Raw genomic sequence first — 23,011 nt, 5'->3', positions numbered from 1 at the left:
AGTTTACTCCAAGTGGGGAAAGGGTGGCGTGGTTGGAAAGTAATAAAGGGGAATATATATATTTTTTAAAGTAAGTAAGTAAGTAAGTAAGTGTGCGTGCGTGCGTGCGTGGTCCTCTGTAGCTCAACTGGTAGAGCACGGCGCTTGTAACGCCAAGGTAGTCGGTTCGATTCCTGGGACCACCCATACACAAGAAACGTATGCACGCATGACTGTAAGTCGCTTTGGATAAAAGTGTCTGCTAAATGGCATATTATTATATATATAAAAACATGGGGGATTGGAAGTGATGCAGACAATTACATTGATGGAAGTTACAATCTATCTGCAATATTAAGCTGATCTACCCCCATAAAAAAAAAAAGGGGGGAATGTCTGCCCAATCTGACCCCCATCCATTGAAGGACCCAAATAACAGTGCCAAACGACCCAATAGTAGTAGTGTCTTTCAGGGTTATTTCCTCTGGTCAGGTTTCTCATAAGCCATTTCGATTTATGCTCCTGGCTTGGGTGCTTTTAAGGTGTGCAACGTTCCACGAAAAAAAACACATCTACCTTGAGAAAAGCATTAGGGGGTTAGAGGGGAGGGACAGGAGAAGGGAAAACATTGTAGAGGGCTTACACATCATCCATGGAGGTGGGAGGTGGAGGGGGGTAGAGGTGGAGGTGGGTAGAAGGTATTCTTCTCGCCACACTGTCATTCATCCATATGGGCCCATCTGCAATTTCCTCCCCCTTTCTCTTCCTCCTTGTCCCCTTCCTTGCAGCTGAAGTCCTTGTCAAATATACCAAATGGGACAAATACAACGGAGTGGCTCTCAGTCCAGGGCATCAGATTAGAACCACTGTTCATTTCCTCCCTCTCTCCCTCCCTGTGCCCTCGACTCAGGCTCAGCCCAGCGGTGGTTGGGCAGCCACGGTAGCAGTCATTTCATGCCCGATAAGGAGAGTGACGTGTGAGTTTGACAGATGCAGGGATTACAATGCCAGACAAGACAAGGCTGTCTGCTCAGTGTTGGAGAGCTGAGGCTGAGGTCATTGTGCAGTGCTCCCTTGCATAAGGAAATGTTTTCTTCCAGGAGTCATTCTATTTGGTTAGTTCTCTAATATAACTAAACGAGGAACATAAGGGGAGAGTGAGAGAACTCATTGGTGACCACAGCATGTGTCGATGTGACCTCACAAGAGAACATGAATGACCTCTGTATCTGAAACATTGGAATGGACGTACCTGTCAAAGTCATATACTGGATAACGTTAACCTTTCATCCCCAAAAAGCCTGGTTGTGATTACTGCCTCCAGAGGCCACAGGAAGTCAGGAGGACTCCCCCAGAAAGTTGGGTAGGTCATTGTGGGTCTCAAAACTCTTCCAATCCCTCAACAGGAGTCTCAATTTATCAATGTAATGGACCCTCTTTTGGACGGGTAGCCGTTGCTCAAATTGACCCTAGTTTTTCATACCAGTTCTCCGGTGAGTAGTGATGGTGTGTATACCAGTTGGTCTTCACAGAAAGATATGAAGCACAGCACACACATCCTCCCCTCCCCCAGTCACCTGACAGTTGTAATCCAGTGGATTAATCCACATCAGTGCAGCTGTGTGGCAGTTGACAGCTATCACTGAGAAAAGCTCCAATAATCTCACTAACGTCCACCATCCATTAAATAATAACCATGGCAGTAACACACTTAACAATGAAGCCTACAGAGACAGTGGGTGGGTGGATGGCAGTTGCCTACGTGTCAGACAACTCTCGCCCTGCATGACCTCCTGACTCAGGGCAAAGTTCATTCACTATCTCAAGCCAATTTCCTTGTGGAAATGTACAAATGAAAGATGTGTTGAAAATGCATTGACTGTATTGATAATGTGTTGCAATGTAATGAAAATATATTTACACCCAGTCAAACACAGGTTTGAAATGCATTTTCAGTTTGCAGGTTTTTTGCAAGTTATATTGAAAATCTGTCAAATGACAAGTTGTGTGACATTCTCAGTAGAGTCATTACATATCAATGTGACTTTGCAGAATTATTTAGGTCATTACATCACTTAATCTCTCACAGCAGGCAGTCACTGGGAATAAGCAAGAGGACAATCGACATGGTCATTGATTTGTCATTGTGTGTTTTATATAGAACCTACTGTCGTATACCTGCCTGTCCTGCTCCATTCAACATAGGACAGAGCCAACGTAATACATAAACAAATAAACAATAAATACATGTATTGTTAGAGCAATAGTCTTTCTTCAGCAACAGGCATTCAGTGTGTTTTTAAACCCTGGTTAACCGGGGTAGTGGACTACACTTGAAACGTACAGTCATTCAATAATCGTCTGGTTTCCAGGACACATCTTTTCTGTTTTTACAGAGTTTGTTTTGGGTGTCTGTACCTGCTAGATCTTGACTTTGTCCATGTCTATGGTTGACATGGGCACCTCCTCCTGAACAGCCACACCCCCACCGGTCTGGCAGCAGTTGTGCTGGTGCTCCTTCCAGTCCTGCAATAAGAATAAGGCAGACTAAAGGAGTGAGACAAGCGGTCAGTGGTGGGTGGGTTGGGGGACGATTCAATCTCCACACAATTTCAGGAAGTAATGTTTTGCCCTCATTGTTTCTGTTTTTGGTTCCTAAGAGTAGGCTATTTGATTGAAATACACCCCCACTACTGACAAGGGACCAGTAGTGGGGAGGGTGGTGGGCTGTGATCCAATCAGTAGACTTGATGACCTGACATGTTCATGGGTCCTAAGATACCTTTTATGGCCTGCAGAACGCTTAGCGAAATTAAGCCGAGCTGACACGACCCCTGACAACTTAGTTCAGTGACACGGTCTGTAGAGGGTTAAGTCTTACCTTTCTCTGACAGAAGGTAGAACAGTAGTTGACCTTGTGGCATCCTGTGCATTGGCTCATGGCCTCCCGTCCACAGTTCACACACATTTGCTGTGGGAGAGAAAGTCACAGAATGGAATCGAATTACAATCTAAAAAAGGGAAAGAATTGATTTGCAAATGAACTGGAAATCAGATGAGGCAGGTCATACTTAGCACGATAGAAGAGGTTTGATTTGTTGTTACTCAGCCCCATACAGCGCTACCACACTACACGACACTCTCTACCACGCAGACACACAAGTACCCCTGAGACATGCCCTCTGACATATCACCGCCATAGCCCACTTGTGATTCCTTACAACCAAACCCCAACAAACAACACAACAACAACAACAACAACCCATCAACAGGCTCCAGTTGTGATGTGTGAAAACAAATTGCTTCTCCAGGGGAACCAAGAGGCACAAAATGTCACCGCTGGCTTTTTTGTTGATATGATGCCAGGGTTACATTTCCCTTTCCACCCCTTCTATCTAACAAATGCTCTCAGGTGGGAGAAGTCATGTGGCTTCAAGGTTGTTTGTTTCTCCCGTATCTCTATATTGTTTGTGTGTGAGAAGTAGCAGGTGTGATATTTCAACCAGCTCTGACAGTTTTATCCTCCAGGGGAGACCTGGATCAAAGAGGCCTTTTCTCTTTAATGGATTGAATGGAACGCAGCCAAGAGAAAGAAAGAGAGAAAGAAAGAACGAACGAGAGAGAGAGAAAGAATGAACGAACGAACGAACGAGAGAGAGAGAGAAAGAAAGAAAGGTCTCTCCATGTACCTTGATGATGATCTCAGTGATTTCTGAGCCTCTCTTCCCCTCTGGGTCATCTGGGTGCTGGAATGATATCTGACTCTGGAAGGGCTGGGTGAGTGTACACTGCAAGAGGGAAGACCGCAAATTGAAGTCAAACTAAAATTCAACAACAACACCTCAATAGACACCCAGCATTTCCCCTGGGTCATGTTCAATAGGCACAAAATAGAAGAAAATGCTAGTGTGAAAACATTTAACTATATTGTGCCCTAATGACCAGGACCCTGGACTAACCACCAGGGTCTCCACCAGTCCCCTCACCTCCTTCCTGCTGCCGTGGACCTTGTCCTGGTTGAAGGCGTCCTGGCCTGCCTGGCAGTGGCAGGCCTGCTTGGCCTGGTCGATCAGGGCCTTGAGCTGCTGCACCGTGCTTAGCAGGCTGTTGGCCGTCTCCTCCAGGTAAAGCCAGGTCCTCTGGCCCTCCCCAACCCCAGACACCTCCAGCCCTCCGTTCACCAGCCCCAGGGAGGGGGAGGAGGATGGAGACACCATCTTGGCCTGGGGGGCCATGGCCAGGGCCGGGATCGCTGTCAACACTGTAGGGAGAGAGGGAGGGGTTAGATTGTACGTTTGGAATGGAAAGGTTTAATGAGAGTATTCATTAATAATTTCTTAATTATTTGAGGCAAGGAATGTGGAATATTAATTATGAATCAATATACTTTCAATAAGTGCATTGGTATCCATACAATGTTTGATGGAAAAACAATCAATACATTGGTTGACAGAAAACAAATGTATGTACGTAACATATGTGCAACTGATAAGAATGTTGGGCCAGTCCGATTAATATGGAAGCCAAATATAAATCAGGGCAAAAACTACTTTCTGAAATCGTGTCAACCCCAACAATAGCTGCCCTTCCTCAACCCACACCTAGTAACTCCAGATGTGACTCCTTATTTCATGCTTCCAAAAAAAAAGAGTGGAAAGGAGGGAAACGTGGGTGGAACGAGGGAGAGAATTAGGCCAGATAACAGCCTGCCTGCCCCACACATTGTCCAAGCGTCATGGAGGAGAGATACGTCTGTGGCAGTGGTGGTCAGTGCTGTTTAAGATAAGGTAGGACAAATTTTTTTCATGAGCATGTCCTTATTTCTATTACAGCATATTGGATGACTGTCATTCATATTCCATTCACCCAGTTCAATGTAACATCGATAGGTTTAGGCTACTACATGATACTCTAATTTTCCCTATACCCATCATGGAGGTTGCTACAACCTAGCATATGAATTAACATTTACAACGTAGGTGCACACAGGTCGAGAGAAGAATTTGAGGTGACAGACAGTGACACATGGTCAGACAGTGACATTCAATACCGCCTTGCACACTCTTGCCTGCATATAGCCGATATAGGGTGTAATCATTAGTCCAACAGTTGCAAACGAGAGTTTCTATTGGACACATTCAGGTATGTTTATCCCCGTTTTGTTCCCTTTGCTTCCGTTTAAGAAACGTTTTTCAACAGAATCGGCGGAATGAAAACACCCCTGATCACGCGTAAACACAGTTCACTTTCATAGCAGCCATGTTGTATTCCTTCTCGCGTCTATGCGCTCTCCTCCTCTAACCGCTTCCTTTCGCTTGTGGACTTCAATGCACAACACATCAGCTGTATGTGACCAGGCGAAAAAACCTTTCCAAGCCAAACCGCTACACACAACCTACATCGTTCTCACCGTATTAGCTAAAGTAACATCAAGGTTAACATAGCTAATAGAACTAATGCGTTAGTAAACCCGCTACAATCATGCAGTAACGTTAGTGTACAGTCAGTAAGCAGTTACACCGGCGGGCCCCGGTGGCAATAGATTAGTAAAACCAAAAGAAATGACACTCTCTCTCTCTCTTGCTTCTCCTTCATTTTGGATTAAATTAATTTGTTCAAAACTGTTGAACTATTGTCTTTCTTTCTCTTTGAGTCAACTACTCACCACATTTTATGCACTGTAGTGCTAACTAGATGTAGCTTATGCTTTCAGTACTAGATTATATTAATTATCTGATCCTTTGAATGGGTGGACAACATGTCAGTTCATGCTGCAAGAGTTCTGATAGGTTGGAGGACGTCCTCCGGAAGTTGTCATAATTACTGTGTAAGTCTATGGAAGGGTGAGAACCATGAGCCTCCTAGGTTTTGTATTGAAGTCAATGTACCCAGAGGAGGATGGAAGCTAGCTGTCCTCTGGCTACACCATGGTGCTACCCTACAGAGTGCTGTTGAGGCTACTGTAGACCTTTTTTGCAAAATAATGTGTTTCAGTCAATTATTTGGTGACACGTGATTATATTTAGTATAGTTTTATCTAAAAAGGATAGCTTTATTAATGTTTTACTATTTTTTTTAAATGAAATTCACTGAGGAGGATGGTCCTCCCCTTCCTCCTCTGAGGAGCCTCCACTGGTCTGTGGCTCAGGGAAAGGTATAATAATCATAGGGTTCCACCAAGCAGCACACCGATGGGAGAGATGAAAGCCCACCAGTGATGTATCTTCCTCCAACTGTACCAGAGAGCACAGCAGAACAGACAAATAGCAACAACAGTCTAAACAAAAAAACCACAACTACTCTGGAGAGAGGAAGATGGAAGGAGAGAGGGGGAGATGGAAGGAGAGAGAGCACCATCATATACATCACAGTAGCCCTAACAACACACGCACACACACACACTGCATGAGGCTCAAGACACACACAAATGCACACACGCGCACACTGCATGCAGTCATATACAGTGCATTCGGAAAGTATTCAGACCCCTTGACTTTTTCCACATTTTGCTAAGTTACTCTGTTATTTTAAAATAGATTAAATTGATATTTTCCCCTCATCAATCTACACACAATACCCCATAATGACAAAGCAAAAACAGGTTTTTAGAAATGTTTGCAAATGTATTAAAAATAAAAAACGGAAATATCACATTTACATAAGTATTCAGACCCTTTACTCAGTACTTTGTTGAAGCATGTTTCGCTGAGATTACAACCTCAAGTCTTCTTCAGTATGACGCTACAAGCTTGGCACAACTGTATTTGGGGAGTTTCTCCCATTTTTCTCTGCAGATCCTCTCAAGCTCTGTCAGGTTGGATGGAGAGCGTCACTGCACAGTTATTTTCAGTTCTCTACAGAGATGTTCAAATCGAGTTCAAGTCCAGGCTCTGGCTGGGCCACTCAAGGACATTCAGAGACTTGTCCCGAAGCCACTCCTGCGTTGTCTTGGTTATGTGCTTAGGGTCGTTGTCCTGTTGGAAGGGGAACCCTCGCCCCAGTCTGAGGTCCCGAGCGCTCTGGAGCAGGTTTTCATCAAGGATCTCTCATTTAAAAAAAGTTATCATTTTTAGATAAAACTATACTAAATATATTCACGTCACCAAATAAGTAAAACACACAGTTTAGCAATGAAGGTCTACGGTAGCCTCAGCAGCACTCAGTAGGGTAGCACCATGGTGTAGACGGAGGACAGATAGCTTCCGTCCTCCTCTGGGTACATTGATGTCAATACAAAACCTTGGAGGTTCATGGTTCTCAACCCCTTCCATAGACTTACACAGTAATTATGACAACTTCCGGAGGACATCCTCCAGCCCATCAGAGCTCTTGCAGCATGAACTGACGTGTTGTCTACCCAATCAAAGGTACAGAGGATGAACCTAGTTCTGAAAGAATAGGCTACAGCTAGCTAGCACTGCAGTGCATAAAATGTGGTGAGTAGTTGACTCAAAGAGAGAGAAAGACAATCGTTGAACAGTTTTGAACAAATTAATTTCTTCAAAAATGAATGAGGAGCAAGAGAGAGAGATATTTAGTCAAACAATTTTTTTACTTTCACTTACTTAGGTAGCAAATACAGCTAGCTAGTTTAGCCTATTCAAACACCTGGCTCAAACAGAGGGATGCTATGTTAGCTAGCTGGCTACGACTATCAAACATTGGAACTCTTCCAAGTCAAGGTAAGCGTTTGGTTTTACTAAATTATTGCCACCGGGGCCCGCCGGTGTAACTGTTAAACTGCTTACGGGTTTACTAATGCGTTAGTTTTATTAGCTATGTTCACTATGACGTTACTTTAGCTAATATGGTGACAAAAATTTAGGCAGTGTGTAGCAGTTATGATATGAAGGTTTGGCTTGGAAAGGTTTTTTCACCTGGTCACAAAAAGCTGATGTGTTGTGCAGGAAAAGGTGAGAGGAAGAGAGCGCGTAGATGCAAGAAGGAATACAACAAGCTGTTTGTATGTGGCTATGAAAGTAAACTCTTTGCGTGTGATTAGGGGTGTATTCATTCCGCCGATTCTATTGAAAAACTTTTCTTAAAACGGAAGCAAACGGAACGAAACGGGGATGAACATACCTGAATTTGTCCAATAGAAACTTGTTTGCAACTGTTGGACTAATGATTACACCCTAGATCAGCTAGATGCAGGCAAGAGTGTGCAAGGCGGTATTGAATGTGTCACTGTCTGTTCATGTGTCACCTCAAATCTTTCTCTCGACCTGATTGCACCTACGTTGTAAACTTTAATTTATAGGCTGTAGCAACCTCATGATGGGTATAGGGACAATTCGAGTATCATGTAGTAGCCTGAACCTATCGATGTTACATTGAACTGGGTGAATGGAAAATGAATGACAGTAATCCAATATGCTGTAATAGAAATAAGGCCATGCACATAAAAAAAATAAGAATTGTCCTCCCTCATCTTAAAAGTAACCGACCGCCACTGGTGTGTGCATGGACGTGCATGTGGGTGTGTGTGTGTGTGCATGAGTAAAAGAGATCTTCAGGGAGTAGTGGTCTACTGAGTGGCGCAGTGGTCTAAGGCACTGCATCGCAGTGCTAGCTGTGCCACTAGAGATCCTGGTTCGAATCCAGGCTCTGTCGTAGCCGGCCGCGACCGCACAATTGGTCCAGCGTCATCCAGGGTAGGGCAGGGAATGGCCGGCAGGGATGTAGCTCAGTTGGTAGAGCATGGTGTTTGCAACTCCAGGGTTGTGGGTTCGATTCCCAAGGGGGGGTATATAAAAAATTAATACTCAAAAACAAACTAATGTATGCACTCACTAACTGTAAGTCGCTCTGGATAAGAGTGTCTGCTAAATGACTAAAATGTAAATGTAAAATGTACACTCTCACACAGCAAACTCCAGACAAAATGCTATATTTGCAAACAGACTGATTGTATGCAGTTTCCAGAGCACTGAGACAATGGCTCAGGCTGTGTTGATGGTCGGCCTGTTTGTGTTGTGGCATCATAATACGGAATGATCTGAGGATGCTGAGAGAGAAAGCGCGAGAGAGAGCGAGAGCTTGAGAGTGAGCGAGATAAATATGGGAAAGTGAGCGATAAAAAGATGGGGCTGAGAGGAGAAAGAAATATATGGAAGAGAAAGAAAGTGAAGGAAACAGAGACAGAAATATGTGGAAGAGAGAAAAAGATATAGAATGAGAGCAAAGAGAAAGCGAGACTAAGAACGAAAGAGTCAGAGAAAGAGAAGGTGAGAGAAAGTGTCAGAGAAAGAAGGTGAGAGAAAGTGTCAGAGAAAGAAGGTGAGAGAAAGTGTCAGAGAGAGAAGGTGAAGGTGAAGGTGAGAGAAAGTGTCAGAGAAAGAAGGTGATAGAAAGTGTCAGAGAAAGAAGTTGAGAGAAAGTGTCAGAGAAGAAGGTGAGAGAAAGTGTCAGAGAGAGAAGGTGAAGGTGAGAGAAAGTGTCAGAGAAAGTGTCAGAGGTAAGAGTAGGTGAGAGAAAGTGTCAGAGAAAGTGTCAGAGGTAAGAGTAGGTGAGAGAAAGTGTCAGAGAAGAAGGTGAGAGAAAGTGTCAGAGAAAGAAGTTGAGAGAAAGTGTCAGAGAAGAAGGTGAGAGAAAGTGTCAGAGAAGAAGGTGAGAGAAAGTGTCAGAGAGAGAAGGTGAAGGTGAGAGAAAGTGTCAGAGAAGAAGGTGAGAGAAAGTGTCAGAGAAAGAGAAGGTGAGAGAGTGATAGTGTGAGAGAGACTGATAGAGAGAGGGCTCTTGAGAGGAGTGACACCTGTGATCTCCACCTGTAAAGCCTTGGTGGGAATAGAGGACCAACTTCCTGGAGATAGCAACACCCCACAGCCGAGGAGAGAAATAACTCCCTCAACTAATGTAGTTCCTCATTGTTCACTTGAAAAGACAGTGAGCGGGGGGTGAGAACAGGACTCTAGAACAGACAGTGCCGTCCTAACTAGGTGGCTAGAGAGAACAAAGAGATGCCTGCTGAAAACAAAGACAGCACGCCAGGCAGACAGAGAGTGCTTCGGTCTATACCAGGGCTCTCCAACCCTGTTCCTGGAAAGCTACCGTCCTGTAAGTTTTTGCTCCAACCCTAATCTAGCGCACCTGATTCTAATAATTTGCTGGTTGATAAACTGAAATCAGGTTAGTTACAACTGGGGTTGGATTGAAAATCTACAGGAGGGTAGCTCTTCAGGAACAGAGTTGGAGAGCCCTGGTATATACATTAAACCAAGACAGCAGGCAGGCAGAGTGCGCTTCGGTCTATACACTTTTGAGTCTCACACTTTGAGGTTGGTTCGGTTTCGCTTCTTACAAAATAATCACGGTTTTCGATTTTGATGATTTTTTTTAAAACATGAAATGCACAATGAAATAATGACATTAAACTGATTTTAGAGCTTCTTAATTGAACTTGCAATGCCAAAGAAATGTGAACATTCAATTGACAAAACAAAATATTCAATTTTCTCTGTCAGGTCCACATTGGGTAGACAATGGAAAAATAGGAAATTACTATGAAATAATAACATTTCCATTGTGTATCTTAGGCTACTTAGTTTTTGTTTGATGACTTTATTATTTTTAATTCCTTAAAGTCACAATCTCATCTCTGCTCAGGGCGTAGCAGTCAGCCAGCCAGACCATCCAACATTATCTATGTACTCCCCATACTGTACTGTCTTTAGTCATCCTATTTAGCTAGGCTAGCTTGCCTAAGTATGCTGCAGAGCTGTCTGACAAGATCATTTTACTAGTTTTTCAAACTAGATACGGCATACTTTCACAAACTGTCTATCTCTCTCATTATTGTGTTGTGTAAATTCCTCTCTCACGCGGTCTACGCGATCTGTGTAAAAGTGTATCAAATAACAGATGCAATTTATTATGGTCATTGTAGTTAAATACCATGTTTCTGCGCTGAACTAGGTTGAATATTTGCTTAATGGAAACTACAACTCCCTTCAGCCCACTGAAGGGAGTTATACTGACTTGATTTCTGTCTTGAATGATTTGATTTCTTTCAAGAGAAACGGTGGGTTGGGCTCACAAAAAAATTAATAACCGGGCAATTAGATGTTTAATAACTGGGGTAAAAAACACAAACACCTCATCCCGGAAACAGTCTGGTACATGAGGTGGACTATCAGTCTCAGCCTCCCCTCCACTCCACTGGGCGACCATTGTGAGGGGCTCCCCTTCCCTTCTCCTCACTAGGCGGCTCCTAAAATAACCAGGCATCCATCTTTGCCGGGGGCTTAATTGTGTGGTGAGCCAGGGAGAGTGAGCGATGAGAACAGAGAGAGAGAGAGAGAGAGAGGTCTCTCCATGTACCTTGTTGATGATCTCAGTGAGAGAGAGAGAGTATGTGTAGAGCAGGAGGTGTGTGTGTGCATGCGTGAGTCTGTATGTCGAGAGAGAGAGGGGATCATGACAGTACGTCAGAGCAGCACTCTAAATTAGGATGGGGGCGTCGGTCGGAGGCAGCGTCTGCTGACAACTGTCATCCTCGGGCGACCAGGATCTGCACGATGCAGGAAGGAGGAAGGCTTCTGGAGGAGGTGTGAGCAGGTAGGAGAGGGAGGAGAGGTAATAAACAGCTAAAGGTTACACCAATGTACTTCTAAAAGTCTTTCTATACAGGTCTCCTCCCCTTCTGGCCAATGATCTCATTCTGAAAGTACCGCATAGTGGGTAGTGATATGACCTATTTAGGACATTTAACCTACTGTATAAGTACCCTACCAATGAAGGAAAAAAGCACAGGAGGGATGTTTGAGAGACTTGGGACATGGACTCATCAAAGCAAAGCAGGATCGCCATCAAAAATCTATACAATAATATCAAAACAGAGAAATGTCATCCACCTCCATCTTTTGAGACCGCTGCTTTCACAACCACATCTTCCCACCATCCTCATAGAGCAACATAGTGGCTGCCAGGCAGCTATCAAGGACATAGCAGCATTACCATACAAGGCTTGGCGCTAGTCGCTTTACAAGAGCACCTACTCTCTCTGCCATCCTGAAGAACCACCACCCAACACCGAGTTCATTACTAAATAACTAGAGAAGTTCATTACTGGCTAGGGAAATTCATTACTGGCTAGCCAACCAACCCACGCAAGTCAGGTCCGTGCTTTACTCTTACCGCCAACCAGATGGCTAATTAAGCCCAGAGATCGTCTTTAACCTTAACGCTGGGAGCAGTCACACAGAGGATGCGGCTCACACCATTACAGCTGGCTGAGTAGGGGTAGTCTGCTGTATACCTGTCTGGCTCACAGGGAGGGTGGATGGGTGTACTGGACTTAATGTAGAGAGACTGAGCAGCAAACGCCAGTCATTCTGGCCAGAATTGGTTGGAATCCAGTATAGACCATGGAGAGCAAACTGCAACTCTTTAAGAGAGGAAAGAACAATGCAAGATAGAAAGAAACAAAGGGATGCAAATAAATAGGAGAATATCAATAGGGGGAGGAGGAAAAAAAGGGGGAGTGAAATGGTTAAACGTTAAAATGGTAATTGTGGTCATTTTACACATGGGGAGCGGAGCGCGTCGGTCGGACGGGTATCCCTGTCAGAGACGCTTGTTACTGAGGAGGCGTCCCCCAGGAGCTCGTTAGCTAGACAGATGAACGGAATGCACGTCACACACACGCACAAACCAATCAGGACACAGACACGGCCCGGGCATCCCTGGGTTCTGATAGGATGATTAATAGGGGGTGGATCCAGACTGCTGACTGCCGGGGACAGACAGGTAGCAGGTAATTGGGGCAGCCAGAGCACAGTCTAGTAGGGATTCCACCACTCACTACCAACAACAGGTCACATGACTCAGTCCCCTGTCCCCACTCGCTGTCTGTCTGACACACAGAGCAGAGGACTCAAGGACTGTCCAGCTTGCTTAGGGCAAATGTGCACGCCGAGCCCTGACCGGAAACCAGGTAAATACATCTATAGAGTCCACTTTGCTTGTGGAAATAGCTAGCTATGCATTTTGGATCCAGTTGTTATTTCAAAACCACTTTGTTTAATCAGAGTGACTCTGTGATATATCCTCTCAACTGAAGACCTTCGAGAAATGGATAACAAGCTATTGTGGAGGGCTAACCTACTGTAGGTGTAACCTACTGTAGGTACCTTCCGTGTGATGGTGGTGTGATGGAGGGGTAACCTACTGTAGGTACCTTCCGTGTGATGGTGGTGTGGTGGAGGGGTAACCTACTGTAGGTACCTTCCGTGTGATGGTGGTGTGATGGAGGGGTAACCTACTGTAGGTACCTTCCGTGTGATGGTGGTGTGGTGGAGGGGTAACCTACTGTAGGTACCTTCCGTGTGATGGTGGTGTGGTGGAGGGGTAACCTACTGTAGGTACCTTCTGAGCTGGTGAAGACCTCGCCCTGTGCCGTGCCCTCAGAGAGAAGGGCTGTGGAGTCCCCGGGAGACGTCCGGTCGAAGGTCAGGGTCCCTGACGTGGTGATCTGGCCTGACGGAGATACTGTGACTGGAGTGCAGGAAGAAGACAAAGACAACGCATTGATTGATAATTGATTGATTGACTGATTGATTGACTGATTTCAGAATAAAAACGTTTGAGTGCTTTATCGATGCTTTATCTTGTCCCCAACTCCAGGGGCAGTGGGACTTGGAAACTACTTTTTACAAGCCAAGATACTTTGTGTCTATATGGTCAATAGCGCTGTGAGTCATCTGAAAGAAAAACTGTCTCAGAACATTGACAGCCAAAAACAATGCAATGTCATAAAGATATGGTCCAATATGCAGTAGATCTAAAACAAATGTAGGAACTATTATATTGGTAATAAAACAATTCAAAAGACGTAGGAGTCCATTTTGGTAGAGAGCAGGATAAAAATAAATTGCCTCAACAAAGCAATTGAAGATAAACAAAAGGAAACAGATGGAGCTGGATGGAGGTATTCCCATTGTAAGTGATAAGAAAAGATGGAGCTGGATTGAGGCACAGACAAGCTTAATTTCCCCTGGGACAATGTTGCACTCAATGGTATTCCAACTTGTTCAGCGGGGACCCCATTTTTTCACCAGAATTTCTGGCAACCCCACCCCAAATCTAATGACAGCCTTGAAATCGGTAAATTTAGATTTTCACAAATAACATTCCATTCATTGCATTTCATCTCTCTTTAGAGAACCAATAAATGCATTTACTAAATAAAAATCTATCTTCCAAATTATCTTTCTCAAAAACGTTTGTATATTGTCCAATAAAATAATCTGTACTCTCAATTCCCCCACCACCCTGACTTTGAATACCACTGTGCAAGCGACTGGCAGAGAACCTCTATGGGGTGTATACAAAACGGTGCCAACAGCTACCCTGTGGTGCCATTTTGACAAGGTAATCACAGGTGATGACTGAGCAGGATTTACTTTGTCCTCTGTCCTGTGCTTTGTCTTGTCTGTAACACATATTTAAAAGACTTCCTTCTGAAAGATGGGACCCATTTATGTCATGCAAGAGGTTAAGGGGAGGATGTCGAAAACCCTTTAACCTCCAACAGACACCTGCTGAATCACTGTGACAGATGGCTCTGCTCTGCAGTGTCTGTCTGTGGCATCTGAAGAGTGTGTGCGTTAAGTTTTATTAGTCGTATGTAGAGGATACACATGGTATACACCATCCAATGAAATGCAAAAATGTAACAACTAATATAAATAATAAAAGATAAGAATACGAATATAAAGTAAATGGCTCAGTAGAACATAATAAACATTTAGCATAAGTATAATACAGGATGGCACAATTTATAGTCCAATATTTACACGTGTTTTGGGGAAGGGGGGATTGGGGGCAAGTGTTTAAATTGTGCAGTATTTCCCCTCTCCCTTTCTCTCTCTGTCCTAGTAGACTCATTTAGCTCTGTATTTGTGTGTGTAACTCACATGTTGCCCCCGGTGCCAGTGTGATGTTCTTGGGCGGTGGGAGTGGGAGGTCCTTCTTCTCTGGAGTGGTCGGCTGCTCGTTCTCCTTCTTGCGTCTCTTGTAAGGGACAAACAGCCTGACCGGGCCAGTCTGGACCAGAAGGAAAAGGGAAAGTTTAATCACAGACAACAGGGGAAACCCAAGTCTGAAGCATCCATTTAGAACCTCCACTCACCACCAAGTATGGTGATGACAGGAAGTCCAATGGCGGAAAGTAGGAGAAGATGGAGCCAGATGAAACCTTGCTGACATTATGCAAATGTTCTCATCGATTAAACATTCAATCTCAATGCAGTTTTCTGTTACCAAAACTAGAATCTGTTACAAACAGAGTGCACTACGTTTTATAGACTTCACCCTTTGCCAACGTTTCAAGAAATTGTGTAGTTTAGGAGTGCAAGGGCGAATTGAGTTATAGAGTACCACAGTATGAGTCATAATACCCATCAAATCTAGCAGTCAAACAAGGAAATGGTTCCAATCGTTTTTCCACAATTAATTTATCCCATAGCGGATTTTAGAAACACTTAAAATAAGAGCTGTGTTTCGTGTAGGCTTACCCTGGCATGACATTTTGATAATTGTGTAAATCTCTCTAGGACAAGGTGACTTGAATCAATATATTCACCTGCATTCACCCCCAAAAAATGAAATGCTAATTAGCTGCTAATGTGGCTATCATAAAGAACTACAAATGCCATGATGATCTGGATGAAACTGCAGTATCGAGGCAAAGGTAAGAATCTCTGGATTAACCATCTAATGTTAGCTAAATTTAGTAATTAATAAATTGGCAAAATTTATTTAAATGGCCAATTCTGTGAACTGTCTTGCGCAAGTTTTAAATTGACACAATACCTGTTAGCAAATGGTGTCAGCTAGAGATGATGTGCAGGAGCTTGCGGGGATTTGTAGTCTTACATGATGTCTACTTTGATGCTAATTAGCATTTTCGGATCTGAGCTTAACTAGAGTCGAATATATTGATAAAAGTCCCCTTGTCCGAGATCGATTTAAATGGTTATCAAAACGTCACGCCAGGGTAAGCCTACACAAAACACAGCCCTTATTTTAAGTGTTTCTAAAATCCCCTATGGGAAAAATGAATGGTGGAAAAACGATTGGAACCATTTCCCTGTTTCACAGGTATTATGACACCTCCACTGTGGGGCTCTATTGTACACCCGCACTTGAGAGTGGGCGTCCTCTGACAGAAATATGCAAATACATGCTAAAACGCACCAATAGGATCTCGCTAGCTCGTGCTTGGCTCTGCCCACCTCCTTGCTTGTTCTGCCCACTGCTTCATTTGCTCCCATTGGAAACAACGCCGATGATAAATCTTGGGTTAGTTACCAGTATCTTTGGTATAATGATTGGTAAGCAATAATCGAGGAGGAAATAATATGTGATCAGTTTTTCCCCACACCTTCATGAACTGTTGGTCAGCTTGATTAGTTTCCGTAAAAAAACAAAAAACTGTTAACAGTTCTATAACAGAAACACTTAGAGGCAGCTGAATGTTCTGTTTCATGTGATCAACAAGCTCAGAAAAGATTGCCTTTGATGCAGATGGCAAAAGCAGCTGTGAAACAAAATATATGTTGGGCTGTAGGAAACAATTTCCCCCCTTATCTTACAAACAATAAACCCCTGGAGTCTATTATTTATGTCTGCCAGCCCAGGGACCCGCTATAGTGAGGATCAGAGGAAGAACCATCAAACTATCAAACACTTAACAGAGGCACAAGATTGGCTCATTGTTGTTTACATTATGGCTGGCAATGCATGTCATAAATAAATGGTACATACCATATTAATGTTCTCCCCTGCGTAAGATGGACTATCCTTGGTACACTAGGGGAAAATGTAAGACAAAGAGAATGTGATTGGACAAAACGTAAAATGAGAATTTCACAACCAGGCCTTTAGAAGTGATGACCAATATCTACATGTCATGCAAACCGCACACTGCAAACTGAGGGCCTGTATCGAGCAGTTCTGTATGTTACACCCATACCCTTGTGGCTTCCTATCCCTTGAGTTACCGGTACGTTCACAAGACATTCATTCACCAACATCTTTGTCTCTGTAAAGTCAATTAACTCACCGACGAGAGGTCGTCACAGCAGGCCGCACAAGTACAGGACGCGGCGTGGGGGTTGAGGATGCGCTCCTGAGGAACCAATCACATGGCTGGTTACTAAACAATTAGGTATATATACCCTTAACTGTCTTCCACACAGCGGAGAGACAGACCGCAGGTGGCACAGTGCCATCAGATCCTGTCACGGCTGAGTGACTGGCTCGCTCACCTGGATTAGGCACTGCAGGGGACGGCCTGCATAGCGGATGCTTCTCTTCCAGTCCTTGCTGCTCGCCCGGCCAGACATGCCCTCAAACTCAGTGGGCGTGTACCAGTGGCTGCTGTGCTTGATGCAGCGTCCCTTTCCGCCTGATTGTCAGTCAATTGGACAGGCAGCAGAGACAAGACAACACGGTCGCAATTATTTACATGGAGATGGACATGTGAAGTTAATTATTAAGACTATCCTAGCCCCTTCATTCACCATAACCCATGTATTCTCAAGTTGAGGGAAGAAAATCTGTCATCTGGAAAATATGGCTTCTTTCAGACAACTTTTAGCAGCTGGATTTGTTAAAAACAATCAACTCCAGAGAACCACCCCTATTCCCTATACCGCCACTCCTCAACAAGTTTACACACTTATTTCTCCTTCCAGTCTTGATACTTCAATTACAGGTCATCAGGGTGGCTGCGGTTTCCAGCCAGGGCTGAGGAAAGTGATGGATCCTAAACTGTCCTCATCTTCAAACCAAGAGCTCCACCTTGTGGCCACACCTAGACCTACCTGAGCCCAGTCTGTTCTTGTACAGCATGCCGCTGGTGTTCCTGCAGCGCACTGGCAGCTCGTTGTTGTACACAGACGGGTCCCAGTTGTACTTGGAGCCATCTTTCTCCTGCCCTGGGTTCATTGGGGTGGAGGGAGTCTGGGGGCCTGGGGACGACAGGACAACACACAACACTGAAGTTACAGAGACACCTGAAATGTATTTCAGATAGCCTGACGACTCACTAAATTCTTCCGCTGCTCTGTCGTTCACTACATACTTTAGTCTGAGACTGCCATCATTGAAGTCGTTTGTAGTGACGAGGGGCGTTGTACAAAACAAAGTCAACAGCGATTGGATCGTCTCTAACCAATCAGAGTATCAAAGCCAATGACATTTTCAAACCGCCACTTTACCAACGTGCTTTCTGGCTCTGGCTCAACCCATTGGTTTCTGGACCAATCAGATGGCCCCAAATGTGTTGGCATTCAGTGAAGGGTCGGGGAGGTACTCAGATCCAGACTCATTGGGGAGAAGAAAGTAACGTACTTGGGCGTGTCATAGCATTTGGCCAGAGCAAGGAATCTGCGTGGCCAGGCAATATTTCAGAGGCCATATACAGCTTTAGACATAATTTAATTTAGCAATGATCCTGTCTTGGTCTTGGCTAGGCATCTCTGGAATAAAATCATACAGGTCAAAGCAGATGCAGCTATCTATTTGCTACAAGTCCATTACAACAACTTTCCTAGCACCGTAATGCTAGGTGATGGTACGAATTTTATACAATACTTTCTATGAAAAGTATTGTACAAAATACAGGTGCATTGAGATTCCCTGGTGCATACCAGAGGTCATGGCGGCTGCAGCGTTCTTCAGTCCTGTTGCGTCCACTATGCTCCCATCAGTGTGAACCACTATCAGAGTGGCCTTCTGGGGATTGAGACCGTCGCCAATCTGTAGGGTGGTCCTGCCAGTCTGTCATGTGATGGAGGATCAGAGAGAAACATTACATTGCAGTCTGTGCTGCTGGGTAGGTGATGTGACATATGGGTCTGGTTTTCCATGGTCTGTTTCTTTTCAGATTAGTTGTTGGAAATTATAAACTGGGTGGTTAGAGCCCTGAATGCTGATTGGCTGACAGCCGTGGTATATCAGACCATATACCACGGGTATGACAAAACATTTATTTTTACTACTCAAATTGTACTACCCCTCCCCCACCCCCCATTAACAAAGAAAAAAAAACTGGCTATCATAAGTTGAATGCACCAATTTGTAAGTCGCTCTGGATAAGAGCGTCTGCTAAATGATGTAAATGTAAATGTAACCAGTTTATAATAGCAAATCAAATCAGATTTTATTTGCCACATGCGCCAAATACAACAGGTGTAGACATTACAGTGAAATGCTTACTTACAAGTCCTTAACCAACAATGCATTTTTTTTTACAAAAACAAAAACAAAAAAAAGTGTTAAGTAAAAAAATTAAAGCTAATAACTAAAGAGCAGCAGTAAAATAAAATAACAGTAGGGAGGCTATATACAGGGGGGTACCGGTGCAGAGTCAATGTGCGGGGGAACCGGCTAGTCGAGGTAATTGAGGTAATATGTACATGTGGGTAGAGTTAAAGTGACTATGCATAAATAATAAACAGCGTAGCAGCAGCGTAAAAGAGGGGGTGGGGGGGGCTGTGCAAATAGTCCAGGTAGCCATGATTAGCTGTTCAGGAGTCTTATGGCTTGGGGGTAGAAGCTGTTGAGAAGCCTTTTGGACCTAGACTTGGCACTCCGGTACCGCTTGCCGTGCGGTAGCAGAGAGAACAGTCTATGACTAGGGTGGCTGGAGTCTTTGACAATTTTGAGGGCCTTCCTCTGACACTGATATAGAGGTCCTGGATGGCAGGAAGCTTGGTCCCAGTGATGTACTGGGCCGTATGCACTACCCTCTGTAGTGCCTTGCGGTCGGAGGCCGAGCAGTTGCCATACCAGGCGGTGATGCAACCAGTCAGGATGCTCTCGATGGTACAGCTGTAGAACTTTTTGAGGATCTGAGGACCCATGCCAAATCTTTTCAGTCTCCTGAGGGAGAATAGGCTTTGTCATGCCCTCTTCACGACTGTCTTGGTGTGTTTGGACCATGATAGTTTGTTGGTGATGTGGACACCAAGGAACTTGAAGCTCTCAACCTGTTCCACTACAGCCCCGTCGATGAGAATGGGGGCGTGCTCAGTCCTCTTTTTTTTCCTGTAGTCCACAATCATCTCCTTTGTCTTGATCACGTTGCGGGAGAGGTTGTTATCCTGGCACGGACCTCCTCCCTGTAGGCTGTCTCATCGTTGTCGGTGATCAGGCCTACCAATGTTGTGTCATCAGCAAACGTAATGATAGTGTTGGAGTCGTGCCTGGCCATGCAGTCATGGGTGAACAGGGAGTACAGGAGGGGAGTGAGCACGCACCCCTGAGGGGCCCCCGTGTTGAGGATCAGCGTGGCAGATGTGTTTTACCTACCCTTACCACCTGGGGGCGGCCCGTCAGGAAGTCCAGGTTCCAGTTGCAGAGGGAGGTGTTAAGTCCCAGGATCCTTAGCTTAGTGATGAGCTTTGAGGGCACTATGGTGTTGAACGCTGAGCTGTAGTCAATGAACAGCATTCTCACGTAGGTGTTCCTCTTGTCCAGGTGGGAAAGGGCAGTGTGGAGTGCAATAGAGATTGCATCATCTGTGGATTTGTTGGGGCGGTAAGGCACCTCTGGGGTTTGTGGTATATGACCAATATACCACAGCTAAGGGCTGTATCCAGGCACTCTGCATTGCGTCGTGCTTAAGAACATCCCTTAGCCGTGGTATATTGGCCATATACCACACCCCCTCGTGCCTTATTGCTTAATTTCTAGTACAAATAGCCCCCTAGACGACATACGCCTAGTGAGTGGTCGGAGAGTCTAGACGATATACGCCTAGTGAGTGGTAAGGACAAATTACTGGAATGGAACTGTTAAATACTCATGCTGGGCTCTAGTGTGGCAGCCGTCGATATCCAATACATTTACATTTTAGTCATTTAGCAAATGCTCTTATCCAGAGCGACTTACAGTAGTGAGTGAACACATTTTCATACTGGTCCCCCGTGGGAATCGAACCCACAACCCTGCCGTTGCAAGTGCCATGCTCTTCCAATTGAGCTACACGGGAACAATACAATTCCACTAGTAGGCCTAGACCACAAGATATTCAGATCCAAAATGACCATCATGTGAGAACTTACAAGAACATGCTCTGGTATGGAGGCTGAGGTGGCCATGGTGGCGGTGAACACATTGTCCTCGGCTGCTTGGACATCCCCCACAGTGACTGTTGTGACTTCTGTTGTGAGACATCACAGGTTGAAATAGTCAAATGCACTTTAGATACATCACTGGCTTGTCTCTTTTTGTAGTAGGTCTCGCTATGTGAATCACATTAGTTTTTATTTATTTATTTTATTTAACCCGGTAAGTTGACTGAGAACACATTCTCATCTACAGCAACGACATGGGGAATAGTTACGGGGAGACGAATGAGCCAATTGGAAACTGGAGATTATTAGGTGTCCATTATGTATGTATGAGGGCCAGATTGGGAATTTAGCCAGGACACCAGGGTTAACACCCCTACTCTAACGATTAGTGACCACAGAGAGTCAGGCCACCCGTTTAACATCCCATCCAAAAGACTGCACCCTACACAGGGCAATGTCACTGCCCTGCGGCATTGGGATATTTTTTTAGGGACCAGAGAAAAGAGTGCCTCCTACTGGCCCTCCAACACCACTTCCAGCAGTATCTGGTCTCCCATCCAGAGCGACCAGGACCAACCCTGCTTAGCTTCAGAGGTAAACCAGCAGTGGGATGCAGGGTGGTATGCTGATAGTTGATAGACATGGAAACAAAAACAGTGACTGCACCCAAATATTATGTATGAAACTGGCAACATGGACGTCTTGCAATATTACCTGTATTTTACCTAACGTTAAATACAAATATCTCCGGGAAATAACATGTTTGGAGGTACATGTAAGGGGCCATGATGATAATCAAATGTATAAGTTAGCTAGTTCATGCATTTCAAAATGGGTAACGGTAGCTAATGCAGCCGAATCAGGTTAGACTGGTTGATTTGATTTGATTTAGCTAGCTAGCTAACCTGTTTGTGTTTGCCTCTGCGTCTAGTATTGAAACTAACAGTACTAGCACAGATGAAAGGAAGTTAGCTAGTTAACATAATATTTGGTACTAGCTAGCTAGCTAACGAGTTAAAACAGGTGTAGTTGGCAGCTAGCTAGCTTGATGAGTAACAATAACGTTAGCTTGCTGCATCCTCAAACTTGCCTGCAAAAGCTGTCTCGGCATCGTCAGAGTTCGGCAAGGACTCGGCTCCAATCTCGATGTTGCCCGGTTCTCCCATTACTGTCATCGTGGTGACTTCGGCCTCCGACTCAGTATCCGAATCCACCCCCTCCTCCACTGGCTCACCGGCAGCGTCTATGGACTCCTCGTCCAACGCAAGTCCCTTCGTTGCCGAGTCCGTCTCGTCCATTTTCCTATGTCTAACGATTTACGCCGAATTTGACCGAGAAATAATCGGAGAATATGGCACCCACCCGATTATATTGTGCTGTGCATAAACCGCTCATGCACTGGAATAAAAACAATGAATTTGTGACGTGGATTTAATTATTTTTAAAACGGTGAGAAATGGCGTCCTACGTTCGTTCTCTACGCTTTTCGATCAAGTCTCACAGGAAGGAGATGCAGCGGAAATTACCGAAAGAAAACGACGTCACACGAATCGACGCTCAAGCTTCGTTTCATTTTTACACCACTAGGTGGCAATATACACACGATTTCATCATTAGACCAACAGTAGATTAAGTCTATGAGCTAGGGCAGGGTTTCCCAAACTCGGTCCTGGGGCCCCCCCTGTGTGCAAGCTTAGGTTATTTGAATCAGCTGTGTAGTGCTAGGGCAAAAAACGATGTCTCATAGGGATTTTTTTCAAGGTCTATGACTTCCTTAGAGTTGGAAAATGTGTGATAGCAGTGCATCAATAGTAGCTTTCTGTGTTATCACTCTTTCATCCCTCCATCCCATTCATTCATATTGAACAAAAATATAAACGCAACATGCAACAATTTCAAAGATTTGACTGAGTTACAGTTTATATAAGGAAATCAGTCAATTGAAA

The 23,011-nt window shown here is 44.5% G+C and overlaps 1 protein-coding gene across 3 annotated transcripts; it reads right to left on the bottom strand.

Annotated features, from left to right (window-relative positions):
• Positions 1-297: 297 nt before the first annotated feature.
• Positions 298-22,558, bottom strand: deaf1 (DEAF1 transcription factor). 3 transcript variants are annotated; one of them, XM_041849525.2, is made up of 14 exons: positions 22,156-22,558; positions 21,054-21,151; positions 18,636-18,765; positions 17,808-17,954; positions 17,250-17,389; positions 17,045-17,110; positions 16,747-16,791; positions 14,895-15,024; positions 13,336-13,473; positions 3,966-4,240; positions 3,669-3,767; positions 2,861-2,950; positions 2,398-2,505; positions 298-775 (listed from the first exon to the last, which is right to left on the bottom strand). In XM_041849525.2, the coding sequence occupies exons 1-13, from the start codon at positions 22,361-22,363 to the stop codon at positions 2,401-2,403; spliced, it is 1,671 nt and encodes a 556-aa protein (XP_041705459.1). In that variant the 5' UTR covers positions 22,364-22,558; the 3' UTR covers positions 298-775; positions 2,398-2,400. The 3 variants fall into 3 exon arrangements, with proteins under 3 accessions (XP_041705459.1, XP_041705458.1, XP_041705460.1); XM_041849524.2 differs by having other exon boundaries at positions 298-2,505; XM_041849526.2 differs by having other exon boundaries at positions 298-2,505; positions 13,345-13,473.
• Between the last annotated feature and the right edge of the window lie 453 nt (positions 22,559-23,011).

The sequence above is a fragment of the Coregonus clupeaformis genome, chromosome 26 (genome assembly GCF_020615455.1).
Source record: "Coregonus clupeaformis isolate EN_2021a chromosome 26, ASM2061545v1, whole genome shotgun sequence".
Taxonomy (NCBI): Eukaryota; Metazoa; Chordata; class Actinopteri; order Salmoniformes; family Salmonidae; genus Coregonus; species Coregonus clupeaformis.
Note: the sequence above shows the minus strand (reverse complement) of the source record. Positions and strands in the feature narration are given on the sequence as shown.

Excerpts from the sequence above, each read along its gene's own strand:
- deaf1 (XM_041849524.2), bottom strand. The coding sequence starts at position 22,363 with ATGGACGAGACGGACTCGGCAACGAAGGGACTTGCGTTGGACGAGGAG. Across the intron at positions 21,152-22,155 it reads TGCCGAGACAGCTTTTGCAG|AAGTCACAACAGTCACTGTG; the intron begins GCAAGTTTGAGG and ends GTCTCACAACAG. Across the intron at positions 17,111-17,249 it reads CCCTGCAGTGCCTAATCCAG|GAGCGCATCCTCAACCCCCA; the intron begins GTGAGCGAGCCA and ends TTGGTTCCTCAG.